Source organism: Python bivittatus, unplaced genomic scaffold (genome assembly GCF_059951505.1).
Source record: "Python bivittatus isolate LINGU-HERP-01145 unplaced genomic scaffold, Pbiv_v1 ctg000850_np1212, whole genome shotgun sequence".
NCBI lineage: Eukaryota > Metazoa > Chordata > Lepidosauria > Squamata > Pythonidae > Python > Python bivittatus.
The window spans coordinates 22,009,914-22,030,007 of NW_028277112.1; the positions used below are offsets into that span (position 1 = coordinate 22,009,914).

At 38.9% G+C, this 20,094-nt stretch overlaps 1 protein-coding gene and 1 long non-coding RNA gene across 3 annotated transcripts in view; one reads left to right on the plus strand and one right to left on the minus strand.

The window, feature by feature from the left end:
* LOC103056370 (uncharacterized) overlaps positions 1-1,019 on the minus strand; it is a 114,452-nt gene extending 113,433 nt beyond the window's left edge. Inside the window, exon 1 of the long non-coding RNA XR_015793757.1 lies at positions 785-1,019. This is a non-coding gene — a long non-coding RNA (uncharacterized LOC103056370). The remainder of the gene's footprint in view (positions 1-784) is intronic.
* A 31-nt stretch (positions 1,020-1,050) lies between these two features.
* The window catches only part of KCNN2 (potassium calcium-activated channel subfamily N member 2), a 68,065-nt gene continuing 49,021 nt past the window's right edge, over positions 1,051-20,094 (plus strand). For both annotated transcript variants that reach the window (XM_088130029.1, XM_088130030.1), the window contains exons 1-3: positions 1,051-2,232; positions 3,667-3,762; positions 15,661-16,079. In XM_088130029.1, the coding sequence (XP_087986155.1) occupies positions 1,066-2,232; positions 3,667-3,762; positions 15,661-16,079 (1,682 nt within the window). In that variant the 5' untranslated portion in view covers positions 1,051-1,065. The remainder of the gene's footprint in view (positions 2,233-3,666; positions 3,763-15,660; positions 16,080-20,094) is intronic.

Consider the following 20,094-nt stretch of genomic DNA (forward strand, 5'->3'; position numbering starts at 1 on the left):
CTCAGCCTCCCGCCCCCTCCCCCTGCTGCAGAAAGAGCGTTTTCCCGTTTCGTCGCTCGGGCTGGAGGAGGAACGCGAGCACCGCCCTTCGCGCCGGCATTCCGGGATTTCCCTTTGTTTAGAGCCGGGAATCCTCCTTCCTCAGCGGTCTTTCCCTGCCGCAGTCCTCAGAGCTCTTACTCCGGATCGGTCCTATAGTTTTCAGCATGCTTACGCTGGAGCAAGTGGTTTGAGAACTGAAATATTGCTTACTGTCTTTTCCTAGTTTCCCATGACCGGTGCATCCCTGGGCTTTCCCAGCAAAATTGCGGAGTAGGAGCTCTGAAAACTGCCACCCGCACATCCGAAGGCCACCGGGGGTAACCCCCTCCCATAACAATACAGGGAAGACCTACCCGCCCCCCCCCCCGCTCCCCAAAGAGTCTGCTCGGTTTTGCCAGTTCAGTTCGCCTCCCCACCCACCGTGGGATCCGGATTCCGAGGAGACGGGAGCAATTTAGAAACGCTGTGGAATTCTTCACTGAAAGTTTGCGTACATGGCATATAAATCACTGCAGATCTCCCTCCTTTGTCCTTCACCCCCAAAAAGCATTTAGTCTTTTCCGGGGTGGTGGGGGGAGAAGAACGAATGGGACAGACCACCACCCTTTTTCTCCTGGTGGGGGAGGTAGTATATAATAGTGAAAGGCGTTTCTGGGTTGCCGAGCAATTATTCAGGGGTGAAGCCCTGGTTCAAAGGCTCCGGAGGAATCCAGATAGAGCGGAGGAGAGGAATCACCCTTACCTGTCTGAGCAGCTCTTGCATCAACAGCGGGTGGTACTGGTGATAGCTCCCCTCCTCCCTCCCGGACTGTCACTGGGGGGGGGCTGTCTGGGGGTGGCAGGTGGAATTCCCCCCAGTAGGGGGGAAGTGAAGGAGAGAAGAGAAGCAGCGCGCGCCCCCTTTGATAGCTGTCACGAGCACCAGCAGCAGCAAACGCCGCTCCTGGGATTTTCTTGGCTCCCCTCCCCGCGCGGTGTTCTTCTCACGCTGCAGCTTTCCCCCCCCCCCTTCCAGGTGACGTGATGCCCGTTGTTTTGGTTCGCCCGACCAATCGGACTCGTCGCCTGGATTCTACGGGAGCCGGGATGGGCCCATCGTGGCGGCAACAGGACTCCCCTCTGCCGACCATAACGCATTGCGCAGGGTGCACCGCCGCCTGGTCTTCCTGCAGCTTTAACGGCTCTGACATGGAAACCCCATTGCAGTTCCAGGCGAGCTTCTGCTCAGAGCAGCAGCAGCAGCAGCAGCAGCAGCAGCAGCAGCAGCGCCCACACCCGCATTACCAGCAGCAGCACAGTGAAGAGAGGCAGCCAAAGCAACAGTCCAGCCCGTGCTTCCAGTGCAACAGCTGCGCTTACTACGGGGTTGCGGCTGGAACGGGCGATCACCTGCCGCTGCTCCTCCGCACTTCGTCGCCCCTGTCGGTCGCCTTCCGGACTCGCTCCTCGCCGCTCTCCTGCTCTGCAGCCTCCTCCCGCCAGGGCAGCCAGCTCAACGTGAGCGAGCTGACCCCTTCCAGCCATGCCAGTTCGTTCAGGCAGCCGCACCACTACTCCCAGTCCCACCAGCACCACCACTCCCACTCTCACCCGTGCCATAGCGCGCACCAGCAGCAGCCGCCGCCCCAGCCGGCGGGCAGCCCCAACAGCAGCAGCGGCAGCGGCAGCCACAGCCACCACTACCAGTCCCAGCAGCAGCAGCAGCAGCAGCGCCGCGAGAGCAACCCTTTCACGGAAATAGCCATGAGCAGCTGCAGGTACAACGGCGGCGTCATGCGCCCTCTCAGCAACCTGAGCGCGTCCCGCAGGAACCTCCACGAGCTGGACTCCGAGGCGCAGCCGCTGCAGCCCCAGCCACCGCCGCCGCCGCCGCCGCCGCCGCTCTCCAGCCCCGCCGCCTCAGCCGCCGCGGCCGGCCCCGAGATCGTGGTGTCCAAGCCCGAGCACAACAACTCCAACAACTTAGCGCTCTACGGATCTGCCGGTGGCGGCGGCGGCGGCGGCAGCCAGACCAACAGCGGCGGCAAGACCAGCAAGAAGAAGAACCAGAACATCGGCTACAAGTTGGGACATCGCCGCGCGCTCTTCGAGAAGCGGAAGCGGCTGAGCGACTACGCGCTGATCTTCGGCATGTTCGGGATCGTAGTGATGGTGATCGAAACCGAGCTGTCTTGGGGCGCCTACACCAAGGTAGCCCTTCTCTCCGCCCCCCGCGGCCCCCCCGTCTCGGTCTTTTTTGCGTTGTACTTTTTCCTCGTTTCTCTTCTCTTCTCTTCTCTTCTCTTCTCTTCTCTTCTCTTCTCTTCTCTTCTCTTCTCTTCTCTTCTCTTCTCTTCGTTTAGCTGCTTTTTGCACCATCCCTAGCTATTTTACCCCTTCTCCTTCACTTGTTTTAGGTATTTCTCCCTCCTTTATTCCTCCCCCCCCCGCCCCCACCTTCAGACTTTGATCCTGAATGTATAACTTACTGAGTGAGTCTTATGAACTGTATTTGACTGTTAACAAGCCCCTTCCCAGATGTCGCCAAGCATTCCAATTCTGGGAAAGGAAGCCTAATCACAGATTCCTAATACTATGGCCAAAAGAGCTATGTTTCTGAGTCTGCATTCTAGGGGAGTCTAGAATGGGACTTTTCCAGCATAAGGAGCTGTCAATGATAGTTGCTTCAGTTGTCAACTTTTTCTTGTGGAAATCATCTTCAGGGCAGCTTTTCTGGATTGCCTTGGTGGGTAGCTGTTGTAACTTTTCTTCCCCTGCAAATACATAGAATGCCGATCCAGCCATGCTTTTATTGTTCTACAGCAAATGTGTGATGTACTTCTGCACATTACTTTGTTCAAAGAGTAACTCAGGAACTTGCTGATTTGTTAATAGACATTAGCCTTGGAATATCTTTTCTAATCTCTGCTTTGCATCATTTTTGTTCCTCCATAGATTCTGAATGAATACTAGGGGTGCTTTGCCACCACATTTGGCACATAGACATTAGCAGATTGTAGCTTCCCAACAGAGTAGCAACAGCTGAATGTTGAACATGTTTTCTTCGCTGCCAATGTTGCAAAGCTGGAAGAGACATTGGATAGTTCATTGATAACAGTAATAACCTTGAGAAAGACAGCTGTTTAAATGAGTGGCTTTGAAGTCTTTACATCTTTTGTGAAGTTATAATTTTAGTAAAGCCAAGTCTCTTTTGAGTCGAACTCAACTTTTTGGACATGTCCAGGCAGTTTTTTTGGCAACAGTATAGAAGAGTTTTGCCATTGATTTCTTGAGGTATTTTCAACTTCCCAGTCTAGTCTATAACCCTGGTATTTCCTGATAATCTCCCCTTGACTCTGAGATCCTGAGCCTTTAATGTCAAAAAGATTTGCCCAGCTTTGTTCAGTGTGAGAATAGGTTTGATGAGGAAGGAGGAGAGGGCAACTCTATCACTCCCCATTGCTTTGGCAGATCCTTAAGAATTTGTCTGTTCTCATAGGTTTACATTACATTAAAAAAAAAAACGTAATGTAAACTGTGAACTAAGTCTTTCTTTCAACGAATAGCCATTATTTTTCTCTAAGGTCTTCCAAACAAAGGACAAAAAAAAAAAAAATCAACATAAAAACTATTTTTCTCTTGCAGGAGTCGCTGTATTCATTAGCCCTCAAATGCCTTATTAGTCTCTCTACAATCATTCTGCTTGGTCTGATTATTGTATACCATGCAAGGGAAATTCAGGTATGTTCCACTTATGAATCTATATCTTTCAAGGACATTTCATAGAAACTAGGCAGACTGTATTGATGGATTTTTTTTCATTGCTTGGAGGTGGTATATTGTTACTTATAATATCTGAATGTAGCAGTCTGCATGTTCTAGTTGTATTTAACCCCCTTGCAGTTAACTTATTAATGTAAAATGAGGGGCATAATGCCTGCTTTTTTTGCGATAAGTGTATATTTGTTAATCCATTCTGGATCACATGACTATGAAGTCTCCAGTCACCTCTAAATATTAAACCTTGGTGATGCTGTGTTAAACATCTGATGTACAAAGACAGGGTAGCTTTTAAAAATGAAAAGATTATAAAAACACAGAGCAAGAAACTTTAAATTCCATCCATAAATGTTGCAAGATATGCAATAACCACAATATTTTTAGAAGTCAAAATACATTTTGGTTAAAGAGTATCTGATTAAGTCTGATTTTGAAGAAAGATTTTCATATTGATTCATTTCAAGATTAAGAGGCATAGCTCTTTTTCTTCTTAAGGTGATCTTTTGACTTGTGGTTTATATTTGCAATAAAATAAGCAATTTTATTTCACAAGTGACAGTTTATATTTTTCCCTTCATGTAACCTAATTCCATACACATTTATGTGGACGTAACTCTAATTAATTGCAGATGTTTTTACTTTTAAATAAGAACATATAGAATTTCAGCCATGCACATTACCTCCATGAAGAAATAACATTATAAAGGGTCCCTTGTATATCTGTTCAACACTGAGCAATTTTTATTCCAGGTAACCTAGAGTAAAAATTATACTATATTTTTTTCATGAACAGAAAATGTTTTCATTGGTGGAGGTAAATATTAGTGTGAGGCGAGCAGTCACTGTCAGTTTGCTAAGACATCCCCAAACTGAGCCATATAGTATAAAGGTGTTCAAGGTCATAGGATCTGATTGACTTAATTTGTATTGAAGCATTAATGTAAAATGCATTTGCAGGTTACAAAGTCATTAACCACCACGCCTCTCCCCCCAAAGTGATGCTTTCATTTTTGTAAATGAATTTCTTTCTACATTTTAATTAATTTTAATTTAATGTTTAAATTTTAAAAGTTCAATATTTGCATTTTGAAATTTGGAAGCTGTATATTATTTATAGAAACACATTTCCAGTACATCTAAGAATATTCCAGATTAGAAAAGTATTACTTACTTTTCAGTGTTGCCAATTAAGTAACTCATTGCAAACTAGCTAGACCTTGAAGAAGCTCACAGTTTGCAGTTAAAGGAAGTGATTAAGTATTTATTGGCATGTTAACATACATGACTGAGAGCAGGCCAGAAGATTTATAACAATTTTGTAAAAAATTGGTTAATTCACAAATTATCTATTATCTAAACAGATCTCCAATGATTCATAGGGTTACCTTGGAGCAGTCCCCATAAAACACAATGAAAGTTGCTTCAGTGTAAACACTGTCAATAGCACTTGTTATAAAATGAGCATTGTCTGCATTTTATAAACTTTTTCTAGTGTAATCCAGAAATATTGGCGTTAAAGGCACTGATTCTAGAAAAAAAAAAGTCTAACAAGTTCCCATCAGATCTGTTAGGATTGTCAATTCTAAAGTCCCAATCTGGAGGACACCTAGTTGAGGAAGACTGTTCTAGAGTATTTGAAGAATCGAAGAAGTTAGGCAACAGTAAAAACAGTTTACGCTGATGATTTTTTAAATTTTATGTTATATATTTATGGTAACTGATTATGAAAGAAAAGGCTATAAGTTTTTAATGATTTGGAGACACTCCCTCCCTGTCCCAAAAGAAATAAGTGATAAAGGCTTCTGTATTATTGCCTAGAAAACTTCATGGGTAATAACTTGTAGTCAAGTCTTACTCAAGAGAGTCTTTACTTTTGCATATTTGAAGAGATATTAAATAAACTATGACAATGTTTTCTTTACCAGCATTGGAAAGTTGTCACTTCTACCTTTTTATATGAAAATATAATAGAATACAAATAATCATTTAAGTTTTGTAAACAATTAGTCTTTCTTATATAGTTGTTATTTCACTATAAATCTTTGAGATATACTAAATTTTAAAAGTTATTTTTTCACCTTCCTTCTTATCAACACACGTTCTAACTAGGATTAGTCATTCCGTGTGAAATCACCACCATTCTCTAATTACTGGACTTCATTATTCACAGAAATATTAATAACCAAAATTGATGCACCCAAACAAAGCAAAATGTAGCAATTTTCTGTGAGAAAACTCACCCTCCTTAACAAGGCAAATCTAATGTAGACAAATGAGGTTTCTGCTTTGAATCATATGAGTGGTCCTGTGGATGATGTTATTTTAATTCATATTTATCTAATTATTTAAAAGCATTATGAAGCAAGTTTAATTCACATAATACAATTTAGCAAGAGCAGGAAAAGCAAGAAATATTCAGTTCTGAAGTAAACAGCATTATATTGTATTCAAAAATTTCAGAGTACCAAATAATGACTCTCTTGTGAGTGAGACTGAATCCAGAGGTTATTTTTGTTTCAAAAGTGTCATATGAAACCATCCGGTACAAACTGTTTCCTTGAGTTTTCCAATAACATGTCCCCCAGATATCTTCGTGATAGAAAGTTCAAACACTTGCATTTTTCTAAGAATTGGCAGTGGCCATTTTAAAATCAACCATAAAAGAGTTTGTATAGCATATAAAGCTACACCCATAACAATTCCATCTAGATTTCATGACTCATATTTTGGAAATACAGTGAACAGCTTCATTATCTCTTATACTGATGGGGATCTTCGTTGTTTTGACTGTTACATCGAACAATAGAAATAAGAGAGTTGTTTTTTTTAAAATCACACTACATACTGTAAAACAAGAATTACTATGTTATATTTTACTCTACTAGAGAAAATAAATGATCCTGCATAAATTTAAATGAAATGCCAATACTTTTTAAAAAGCTCAGTTTATATTGAAAGATGACATCCCCAGCTGTCTGCCTTGTTTTTGTGTTCAGCACTATGGACAGCTCTAAGTATCAGAAGAGGTTTTTTGTACTAGTTTAAGCCATTTAAGTACATTTTCTTTCCAAAACTCAGATACAAGTAAATGTGTTATGTATACGTATATCTATTCATACTTTATTCACAGTGATTCTGGAAAACCTGAATTTACATTTATGCTGAATGGTTTCATTTTTTATTGGTATAGTTATATAGTACATATTTATGTTGAATTGCTGTCTTTGTGTTCCGGCTAAATGTGAGAAATGTGTAAATGAAAAGAAATGAAAAAAAAAATGTTTCACCTTTCTGTACAAAGTATTCAAAGTTTATGACACCTCACCTGGAAACCTTTTTTTTTCTTTTTGAGTTCAGAAAATTTCTCAAACCAATAAAATTAATATTTGTATACATGGTCTAAATCTAATTTTTCTGCCCCAGTAAATATGCATACAATTTTTCCATGTGGCAGAGGAAACTTTTTTCTAAATAACATCTCTGTCAAAAAGTTGTGCAAATCTTTAACTTTTGTTTTTGAATTACAAAGAATCACAGTTACAATGTCCCATAATATTACAGTGTTTTAAAAAATAAATTGTTATATTACTTCTGTTCCTTAATGAAGAAATGGTTAACTTTTTAGTTTTAATTGTGGTATGATAAGAAGATTGCACTTTGGGCCAACAGAGGGGATATATGTTTTCCTTCTGTAAGAATTTTAAACTAAACAGAAAGACTTAACATCTTACCGATGCTTTTTTTAAAATGTAAATTTGAAAATCTCCATCTATTTTCAAAGAGTCCTTAATGTCAATTACAACTGGATGGGGTCATTTGATTCTCTGTCTGTAATATTTCAGAGTATGGCCCATTAGTCTGAATCTCTCATACTTCGCTTCCAAAGAAAATGTAGACAGAGTAGTGGGTGGAAATAATTATTTGGATCTAAACCTGTATGAACAGTGCTTCCCTGATGCAATAGTGTTTTCTAAAGTAGCCTTCTCTAGCCTGGCACTCTCCTGATGTTTTGAAAGTGTGTGATATATCAGGAGAGCATCTTATGGAAGTCTGGCGTAGGGACTGTAAATCCTTGCTTTTAAAACAATAGCATGTATATGCATGTGAATGAAAATAATAGGTTTTGAAATATGCCTCGGTTTTGAATAATAAGAATTCTGTATAAGATTAGTATCAGCTTCATTTTAAATATTGTCACCAACATGTGTTCAACTTAAAACATGGAAATGAGCCATATGCATATATATAATAATAGTTCCTTACATAAACACAGTTTCAGCCTAGTCATATGTTGTTCATAAACAGCCAGAAATTGACAGAAATATGTGTTATCCAGAAATGTGTGATGAATCTCTTGTCCTATTAATGAGATTCTTCAATTTAATATGATAATAGAAATCATTGTTAATCAATATTTGAGTCAGTTTTGGTTTTGGAATATTGGTTTGAGAGTTCTGAAACTAACAAGCAGTCATTTCTGTGATCAAATTTGCCTCATTCTTCATATGGGACAGCTGAAACATGAAGAAAAATGTATATGTACTCTCAAAATTCATAATTTATGACACTAACAAATAATATAAAAAACATGGGGAGAAGTCAGACCACACCTGAACACCAAAGTTATGAGTACTAAAATTCCTTTTATTACACTGTTACAGGAACAGAGTCTTGCAACTCTGAATGTGCCTCCCCCCTCCCTGCCTTTATTCTAAAGAGAACTAGGGAGGGTCAAGTCTGAGATGTTTTCTCCAATTCCATTTCTGCTTTAGACTCAGAGTTCTCTTATCTGACCATTGCCTTGGCTGCGGCTCTTCCTCCTGCTCCTCAAGGTTATTCTCATAGGTCATTACATCTGACAGTTTAGGTGCAGTATCATCACCCACCTGGTTGGACTGGATATGCTATGGAGGTCCTTTCCTAGTGTCTCGAGACTATAAGGAACCAGATGGAAAAGAAAATGCTGGAGTTAAACCGTAATATGATGAAGTTAGTGTTGATATCTTACTCCTATTCATCAATTATTGTTTCATGATGGAAAAGCAAAATCTCTGAAAGAGATGGTCTTGACTTGAGGCTCTTTCTGGACTCAGGGTTCCTACTAAATTAGCTGCTGGAATCTGTGACCAGGGAGGTCTTTGCCCAACAGACTGATGTCCCAGGTACAACCTTACCTGGAGTGGGAGGATCTGGCTACAATGACTCATGCCCTTATCATCAAGAAACAGGATTACTGCATTCCACTCTACATGGTGCGGCCTTTAAATACTACTTGAAAACTACAAGAATGCAGTGGTCTGAGTTCTGACTGGCACTCACTACAAGTAGTCCTTGAGTTATGACCATTCATTCAGCAACCGTTTGAAGTTACAACAGTGCTGAAAAAATGGACTTAAGACTGTTTCCTGAAGTTACGGCCATTGCAGTCATGTGATCATGATCTAGGCACTTGGCAACCCATTCATACTTACAACCAATTGCCAAGCAACTGATTTGCAACTGGTTGATCATGTGATTGCCATTTGCAACCTTCCCTGCTGGCTTCACACAAGCAAAAAGTCAATGGGGAAGCCAGCAGGGGAGTTCACAAGCTGCCCGGGTAAGTTTCCCCAACCCACCCCAACCTTTCTTTGCTCGCACACACTGCACCCTCCTTCCCCCCTTTGCTCATACGCATATACCAGTGCCCTCCTTCTCCCTTTCTGTGCCCATATGCATGCACACTCCATGCCCTCCTTCCCTCCTTTGCTTACTTGCACACATTGCATCCCCTTTGCGCTGTGCTGCAGCTCTGGGGCTTTGCAGGAGGAAGGCTTTGCAGGAGAAAGAAGAAAGCTTCACAAATGGCCAGCAGCTTCCAATGTGAGCTGCAGAGCATGTGCCAGAAATCCCCCAGGAGAGTTCTTCAGTGAGCGAAGGAGGGAAGGAGGGCATGGTGTGTGTGTGTGCCATCAAAGGAGGGTGCCGTGCGTGCGAGGGAGCAAAGGGGGAAGGGAGGGTATGGTGCATGCGAGTGAGTAAATGTGGAAGGAGGGCCAAGAAGCCCCTGAGCCACAGAGTGGCAAGCAGCCCCAGAGCTGCACAATTCATAGCTCCTTCACAAGGCAGAATGCAGGATGGCCGAAAGGGCAGAGATGGGGGGAGATGGGGGGGGAGTTGGAGGCAGTCCCTTACCTTACTGAGGCTCAGAGCTGGGAGGGACCAAGCCTGGAATGACTTGGACTGGGATGGGTCCTCAGCTAACACCCAGTGGAATTTGCTTAACAATGGCAATGGGAAGTGCTGGGATTGTGGTTGCTAAGCGAAACAGTCACATAACATCTTGCTTTACGACCACATCGCTTAGCAATGGAAATTCCAGTCTCATTTGTGGCCGTAAGTCGAGGACTACCTGTATCAACAGCATAAGGCATTTTTTCTTCAAACCCTACACTGGCTCCCAATTGGTTTCTGGGTACAATTTAAGGTGCTGGTTTTAACCTACAAAGCCCTGCATAGCTTAACACCAGAATTGCATTCTGTATCAAGATCATCTCAAGAGAAATTGCTGCTGATACCACTTTTCCTAGAAATTTTGGGGATTGTTGCCAGGAGGCACTGATCTTCTGTTGCAATGCTGACCTTCTGTAATAACCTCCCCATTGATATCAGTCTTCCCTTTTCCCTGGCAGCATTCAAAAAACACCTAGAGATGGAGCTCTTCCATACAGCATTTTCCTAGGGAACGGACATCCTGAGATTTTGTTGTTGTTGTTTGTTGTTGTTGTTATTGTTCACATTTTAAATGTTTCATTTTAAAATCTACCATGGATGTTTTAATGCTGCATTTGTTTGATTCCTGTTATCTTACTGTGGATGTTTATATTTTGCTGTAAACCACCATGAGTCAATTCACTGAAATTGGTGGTATACAAGTTTAAGAAGCAAACAAGAAAGACACCAAGCCTCTTTCTTGCAAGATATTTTGTATTGGATAAAATTCATTATCAAGGTGCAAAGGATGAGATATGTAATTATAATTAATGCTCCTAGAAAATGTATTAGTTTTCATATAAAACTACCTATAGCTCATGCTTTTATTCGTTGGCTTATTCCAACATTAGCAAAATAAGTCAACTAAGGAGTGCTGCTGTTCTCAGGCAGATAGGGCATGTTGCAGACCCTGTCAGCAAGAGAATGTCAGCTGGTGGGGTCCAGGAAGACAGCCTTCTCTGCTGTTGCCTCCGCCCTTTGGAAGATTCTCCCCCCAGAGTTGCAGCGGGCCCCTACCCTCCCAGCTCTCTGAAAAGGGCTAAAGACCTGGCCCTGCCAGCTTGTGTGGGGCGATGGGAGCTGGGGGTGGCTGGCGCCCTGATGACCCTTCCCTGAGTTACTCGCCAATTCCACCAATTCTTGGAATCTATTTATTATTTAAGACTTCTTTTATATTGTATTTTAATTGATTTTATCCTTTCTGTAAACTACCCAGAGTTGCTTTTTAACCAGATGGGTAGTGACAAATTTGATATATAGATAAATAAAAATAAAAAAAATAAAAATTAATATAAAAATTAAACAAAATTTTGCAATAACAATAACACATGTCTCCATTGTGCAGATTTTCCATCACTGTCCTTTGTGCTAAATTTCACAAGGTATACATTTTAACAGGAATCAAAATAAATATAGTTCTCCCCCACCCTGACCCCTGAAATAAGATATTCAGAATTGTACAGGGAAGAATGTGTGTATGTGTGTGTGAGAGAGAGAGAGAGAGAGAAAGGGGGGGGGGGAGAGAGAGAGAGAGAGAGAGAGAGTGAGTGTCTATGAATGCATGCATACATAAATGAAGTTAGAGCTGATTCCCACTCTTTGCAATTTGCTAAGCTCCTCAAACCTGCCTTGGACTCTTGGGGACACTCAAAAATAATGAGTGAAATGAGAATTAGAGGGTGTGGAAGAGAGTGGAAGGAATTAACAACTTCATAATTCTAAGGTAGCTTTCCAAACAGTCCTTCCATTGTCTTGAAGAGAAAACCCAACTATGTACTTTTATTCATGGTCAGCTAGAAGAAACACCTTTAGACCCACCTGGAATGATGTTGGAATATACATACTTAGTGGTGGTAGTAGCAGAGTCCATGATGAAACACAATGACTTCAAAATGATGACACATGCATCTCAATGTCATTATACAAATAGTACAATTATGTAATGCTGGGATGACACTGGATGCAAGTACATAAGTCGTATCATTTGTATGCTGGTATCATTACACTTTTGCCTCCTTGTGTTCCCTGTAGATACATGTGGTCGATGGGGAATTTTACTGAAAGAGTTTGAATTAGAGCTGAGGTCATCAATGAGATATTGGATCTGTTTAGGATTATTACATAAGAAATGAATGAGGCAGCCAGGTTATTATGTGAAATGTTATTGAAAGAGAGAAAAGCAATGCAAATGGGGAGGGGGGGGAACCTATCATAATTTAGCACAAGATATAATTGCCTTAAAGAACATTTATATTTTAGATTGTACTATTTCTTCTTCATCCCATAGATGAGAGATTTATTGTGGACAAGAGGTAAGCATTTATGACCTCTTTTCCTTAACTGCATTAAATCTATGTCAAGAGCCTAACTGTGACTCCCGCTCATTAAATTTTAAAGTGTTTTAGTTAGTTTTTAAATTTTTCTTTTATTTATAGGATCCATAGTCAAGCACTCTTCTCTTACATTGATGTGACTTTCAGTTACATTGGCATGGTTTCCACTTTTTTATATTGATATGTAAGAAAATAGAACTAGAAAAACCAAAGGGGGAAAACAAAAATTAACTTTAATGCAATGTAATGTAGATCAAATTAAATTAGTTAAATATAGTTAATAAGGGTATACAAACTTTGAAAAAGATTCAGAAGAAAGTGCTTTGGACCTTGTTGGGCTCAGTAGCTTTCTGCTACTCATTAAAACAGCCCATCTTTTTTCAGGCAGAGAAAAGATACATCTGCTTTAAGAGTTGATTCATTTAAGTTAATGTGCCTCTTAAAGCAGCCACAGCTTTATTTAGGCTCACACAGAAGCCAGAAAAAAAGATGGCCTGCTTTAATGAATAGCAAATAGCATATGGTCTTAAGATATAATATAGTTACCTGCTGTATTTAATCATTTCCATTCTTCCATGACAATACAATTTGCTATTAACTTTTGGGAGGCAAACCCAACTTTTCTAGTGTTTCATGCTGACAATGGATCTTTAGTTATTCAGCTCTATTGTCCAGTTTTCCTGTTCTCTTTCTTTGGTCTTTCTCTGTCAATTCATTGTAGTCAACCTGCACATCTTATAATGTTCTCTCTCTTTGTGTGTGCGTGTGTGTGTTTACACTTTAGGAACTTTGGGAAAAGGTCCGTGACATACTATGATAGATGAAGAATTTTTTAAAAAATGTGTATTGGTATTGACTGATTGATTTGATTTATACCCCAGATATCTGCTCTGGTGAGAACCATAGGGCTACAATATAAATCATGATGAAAAAGCTCTAACACATTCTTGCCCTTGATTTCAGTAAATACATAATTTCATATATTCATTGTAGCAAAACTGGACCCAGTAAAACATAATGCAGAAAGTGACTTATTTTATGATTCCCTCTAAAAGCATAAATGGAAATACTCTTAATATCTGAAATTTTCCTCATCTGGAGTTAGTTGTGATCTGACAGTATAGATTATTTTATTGTCTTAAAGTTTTCTGGTTTTAGTAAGTTCCCTTTTTATTTTCTCTTTCTCTTTTTGTTTGTGGTGATAGGATGTTTTATCATTTTTAAGTTATACATATATGAATATTGTTTGTTAACTCTTTTGGGTATTGAAAATGAAATTTATATGAATTTAGATTATGAAAAGAGGCTATACTCCACTATGCTCTAAAAATAAGAATGAAGTAACAGATTATTTTTGTTTATATACCTAGATGCATAAGTCAGATTAGTATTCTAATTTGAACAGATAGAACCAAAAAGTCAAGCAATTATATATTTTATCTTGACTATGAACATTCAGAATTGTGCCACAGATTTGTGTGGAACCTCTTTAGGTATACTATATACGTTATTATCTATATTATGGCTACCTTTTGGGAAGAATAAGACTATATAATTGTTTTGGGAAACTATACTTGGCCTCCATGCTTGTTAAATCAAGACAGTATGTATAGCAATAAAAATATATTCATCTTGCATATTACAGTTAACTACAATGGTGCATAGTTATAACAATGTTGTGTTGTATTAAAAAGAACCCTTGATTTAAAATTATGGTAAGAAATAAGTAGTTTATCATACAGTGTTGGATAATCTTTCTCCCAAAGATTAGGATTAGATATTTAGGGCAAAAATAATAGGCCTGTTTGAGTTCAGTCCATGACCTTCTCGTAAGGATAATGGATTAATCCATACATTATGCCAAACCTTAATGTAGTTGGGCTGATTTTGATTTCACGTGTTCTGTAGTCCCGGGCGATATGATTCCATAAATGAAACCATGGCTCAGCAGGATGCATGAATGATGAATACTTCAGAACAGGCACTGCTGTAATGACTTGCTTTCAATTGTAACAAAATGGCAGAATAGTAAGTGTGTTACTTTTGCCACTAGGGATCTCACCTGCTCCAGTTTAAATACAGGATAGATTTGTTAAATGGTTTGGGTTGAAATTAGTTTCTGTGGAATCTTAATTTAACTTGATTTAAATGTTCAGTTCTAGGGCTGATAACCTCACTCAATAATTGTACATACTGTAGATGTTTGTTGAATGAAATAGATTCATACTAAATACTTCAGCTTTTGTAAAGGTAGTAGAAACTGAAAGCGCCAGATACTATAGCTAGCAGGCTTTGAGGCTATAAAGGTAGGAAGATAAAAGACTAAGTGTATTTAATTAAAATTTCATAAGAAAATATAAGTATTGTAGTATATTGATAAGGCTATTTCCATTGAATTTGGTGGATTGTCCATGAAATGCACCTGACTTTATTGGGAAGATATCTGGGATGTGAATTGGTTACTCAGAATAAAGCTGATGAGTTGTTTTCATTTTTAAACATTTTTGTATTTATCAAAATAGGCTGCACATTGTATTACAATAACAGATTGATTGTTTTCTCCATGTGAATCAATTACGGAGCAAAGCTTGACATTTTTGAAGTAAGTATTTAAAATCTTTAAGAATGTCAAGCATAGTCACATATTGCATTTAAAAATATAGCCTGGATTCCATTATATGCTTACCTGAGAGCCCTAATGAATTAATGGGAATAATTATTTCTAGGTAAGCATAAATATGTACCTATAATTCCTATTCTCATTTGCAGAAAAAGAGAGATAGAAAAGTTGCTTTTAAAAATGGTTTAATTTTTTTTGTTTCAATTTATTTATCCTAACGAATTCGTAAAAAAACCCCCAACAGATTAGACTTTTAATAATCATGGATTGCTCTGGGTGTTTAAATTATCACCACTGATTAAAAAAAGAACAAGAAGGCAGGATTATTTGTTATAGCAGGGACTGCCACCAACATACATATTGGTGACAGGCCCAACAGCAACAAATCAGCTAAATACAAATAGTGTTAACCTGGGTCATATTCCAACGAAGATTTTTCTAATCCATCGATCTTTCTGGATTATAGGAGTATACATGCACAAAACATTCCTACTTTACATCATTTGTAAAAGTTGCATCACATTGAAATGACAGAGATAGGCTGCCTTGGGTTATCCTTGAGAGAGTAGGTATTATTCAGAATATACTGTTTTCATTTTTGTTTAAGTTCTGCTAATATTTCTCTAATGCTGAACTTCTGCATTTCTTTTCCAGTTATTTATGGTGGACAATGGAGCAGATGATTGGAGAATAGCCATGACTTATGAGCGCATTTTTTTCATCTGCTTGGAAATTTTGGTATGTGCTATACATCCTATCCCTGGCAACTACACCTTTACATGGACAGCCCGGCTTGCCTTCTCCTATACCCCATCTACAACAATAGCTGATGTGGATATAATTTTATCCATACCAATGTTCTTGAGACTATATCTTATTGCCAGAGTTATGCTTTTGCATAGCAAACTTTTTACTGATGCCTCATCCAGAAGCATTGGAGCACTAAATAAGATCAACTTCAATACACGTTTTGTTATGAAAACCTTAATGACAATATGCCCAGGAACTGTACTCTTGGTTTTTAGTATCTCCTTATGGATAATTGCTGCATGGACTGTCAGAGCTTGTGAAAGGTAAGTTGCCATTTTTAAAGTGTACTTTATGACTGGCTCAGTGATATTTTGTACATATTTTGCTATCTCCACTGATTATTATTAATGAATGTTAATTACTTTCTTTGTTTATGACTTTTTGGTTCCTTACGATTTTAACTTCTTATAATTAAGCATTTTAAATTGAAGATTGAAAGATTGAAATGGCACTTTCCTCTTGCTATAGGATCATCTATTGCTGATGTAATTTATTTCACTTCCAGTTGAACTAGTATTTAATTCTTCAGAACCTAGGTACATTTTATTATGACTTAAGCAGACCTTTAAAGAAATTGCTGGAGAACTAAATCCGTAGTAGAGGGCAACATTATCCAAGTGTAGCTGGAATGCAGCCCAAGCAGGGGGAGGCCCTTGTTTTCTTGTCCTTTTCCTACTAGATTTAGGGGGCATGGAGGATTGTGCTAGGAAAAGGTCTGCTGATTTCTGTTAATATGTTTTATATATTTTTCAATTACATATAGTTATGAATGTGATGCAGTTATTAATATATTAAATCATGGAGAAACCTATAGGAGAAATGGATATTGGTAAACTGCCGTAGTATCACTATGTGGAACTCTCTAACAACATTTGTCAGAACTCTCCAACAGTAATAAGGCAGGAAAGAATGTTCAAGGAACAAGTCTTTCACAGAATTGCATAGTGGGTCCAGATGAAGTCACCTTCATCTGTAACCCTTATGTCTTTTCCATTGCTTCTTCCATCTTTTTCTTTATTAGAAAATAATCTACTAAAGCTGGAATGATGGGGTAATTGGACTTCTAGGAGACATCTGATTGCAAGCACTCATTATTTATCATTTTTTTCCTGACAAACCAATAAAAGGATGCAGAATTGCAGTCATTCATGGTGTTAACATTCTTTATTGTTATGGCATTTATGTTTAAAAATAATAAATAAAATATGTCTATTATAAAAATAGATTTGGAAGATAGTAGTCTTAATATCCAAAATTGAGCAAAAAAGGGGGAAAAAAGATGAATCAAGGAACTATTTCCATTGTTATGATTATGGACCAGAACGCAATTAAGTTCCCACTGATAGGGAATATCATAGCAGTCTTTTAAGTATTTGAAGGATTGTCATAAAGAAGGCCAGGATCTATTCTCTATCAATCCAGCATGCAGGACAGGGAATAATGGATTGTAGTTATGGGAAGATAGGTTCTGTTTGAACGTTAAGCAAAAATGTGTAACAGAACAGTTTGACAATGGACAATTACCAGGGGAGAGGTAAGCTCCTTTATGCTGAATGTGTTCATGTACAGGCCAGAGAGGAGCCCATTGAGGATGCTTTAATTTTCTTGAGCATGGGGTTGGATTTAATGATTTATTGCTTCCCTTCAACTCTGTGAGGTATACTGATTATATTGGTGGTCCTAGTGGACAAATGAGTAGGAATCAGTTTGGATTCTATATAATTCTATGAATTTTCTCGCTTGTTTATAGAGTGAATGTTGCTAGAGTGAATGTCTGCAGCATTCATTTCTATAAAAAACATCGCTGTGGCCTATTGTAATTTTTTTTATGATCTAAAAAATTGTCTTACAAAAAACTGCAAAATGGATAATTTGCAAATTATTATTGTTTTTTAAAAAGTCCATGCTTCTTTTTTAGCATGATTCTAAGGCAATTATATAACTTATTTCCTCTAATTATTTGGAGCTGCATATCTCACATCTTGCAAATCTTGTTGAAAATGTTCTAAAGTTGTTGGTTTCCAAAAATGCAATAGTGAATCACTGTCACTTGCTTTGGGTACAAGATCTTAATTAACTTAAAAAAAAATAATGAAGTATAGTAAGAAAACTTCATGAAAAACTATATTTGACTAATCAGTTTCCACATATTTCTCAGGTTGTAGTCTTATACACACTTATTTGGGAATATATTTCATTTATTCACTTTTGGAAGGCTATCTGTAAAACTGCACTGTGGAAGCAAACAATTCTTTTTCTTCTATTTCTTCTCTTGAAGCAGGCTTTCAGCAAAAGAAAAATATAACAAGCTCAGATCTATGGAACTAATGTTAGCTAGCAACAGGCTTTTAATTTTAATCTATCTGACACAGTAAGGACAATTATTGATTATGGTCAACGCTCAAACACAAAATAATAGTCCTAGTTTTATATCAGGAGCTATCAGAAGGTAAGGAAAACTAAGTGATGTGGTGGAAGTCCATAAATGACATGCCCCCTGCATTCACATACAGAAGATAAAAAATGTTTTATTTTATTATTTTATTTATCTAGGCTTACATACCATTTCAAGAGCCAGTTTGGTGTAGTGGTTAAAGCATCAGGCTAGAAACTGGGAAACCATGAGTTCTAGTCCTGCCTTATGTAGAAAGCCAGCTGGTGACCTTGGGCCAGTCACTCTCTCTTGGCCCAAGGAAGAAGGAAATGGCAAACCACTTCCAAAATCTTGCCAAGAAAAATGCAGGGACTCATCCAGGCAGTCAGGCATCAACAATTACTTGAAGGCACCAAAGACAAACCAAAGCAAAACACCAAAAATCCCTTTCAATCACTTTAAGCGACTTACATTCTCAATTTACAGCAAAAATAAAAATAAAATAAATTAAAATAATAGAACTAAGGAATAAGATTTCTTATTTTAGAAATAAGCTAAAATAATAGAACAAAACAAAACAGTAATTCCCTCCCATCCTACCATGCCAAGGAGCCGCAATCCTAATTCCATATAAGCCATAACTTTATTGTAGGAGGGAATTCAGTCAGTTGCCAGAGGCCTTCTGGAATGTCTTCCGGCAGATCTTACTGATTTTTCTAAACCCCAACGATTGGTGACTGTCTAATCTTAGGAGGAATGCTATTCCAAAGAAAGGAAGCAGCCAGGGGTGTGCTGGCACTGGCTTGCACCAGCTCGTGAGAACCAATTGTTAAATTTTCTAGAATTTTGCAAGCTGGTTGACAGCAGAGGTGAGCCTCATCACCTAGTGGACTAATCAGCTGTTCTGCAGTTAGCAGCATGGCACAGCTATGGCAATGGAGCTGACAGAACTGGCTCTTAAACGTTTAGGAGCACACACCAGGCAGTCCTCTTTCTTCATAGAAGGGACACTCTCATGGGCTCTAATAATGACACTCCCTCAGAGTAGGTATCTGAAGATAGTCCTCCCTTCCATATCTTATTGGATGGGCAGAAAACACAGGTCCTGGGCCATGCTGGGCTTTAAAGGTTTCAGCCAGCACCTTGAATGGCACCCAGAAATCCACAGTTAAGCAGTGCAACTTTCACTATAGTAGTGTCATGCGGGCAAAACTAGGTACCTGTAACTAATTATATAACTACGTTCTGGGCCAGTTATATCTTCTGGATAGTCTTCATGGGAAGCGTCATGTAGAGTGGATTTCAGAACTCACACTGAGAGATGACCAAGCCGTGATTGACAGGCGATGGGCCTTCTAATCCAGGAATAGTCATAACTGGCATATAAAACGGAGTTGTCAAAGGGCCCTTCTAGCAATAGCTGCCACCTGCTCCAAGATTATGAACCAGTTTGGTACGAGGGATTCCAACACCAATCCAAATGAAAGATGGCTTAAATTGGCTTCTGAATCCACCATTTGGGGAGTGAACCTGAGTTTTTTTTTATTATGCCTGCATGTACGGGATTTCTTCACATACCAATTCTTTTTCCCAACCAAGGAATTAATTATATGCACTCTTTTGCCGTATTGAAAGTAAAAAAAGATAGCATGCAGAGTTTTTTCTTCTGCTGCTGAGTTTAAGTTTGAAATTGAACATCCCACCAATGAAGAGTCATCCAGTGCTCTCTGTCTCTCTATCTCTATTTAGTTTTTTTCATTTTTGACATTAAAAGTCATGGTAGTGTTTAATTACTTTCCTGTTTCTTTTGCTGATGTTTTCGCTGAAGTGTTAGTACTGCTGCCTTTTGATGTTTCATTTACTGTGTCTTATACCAGTGATTCTCAACCTTTTTGAAGCTGTTG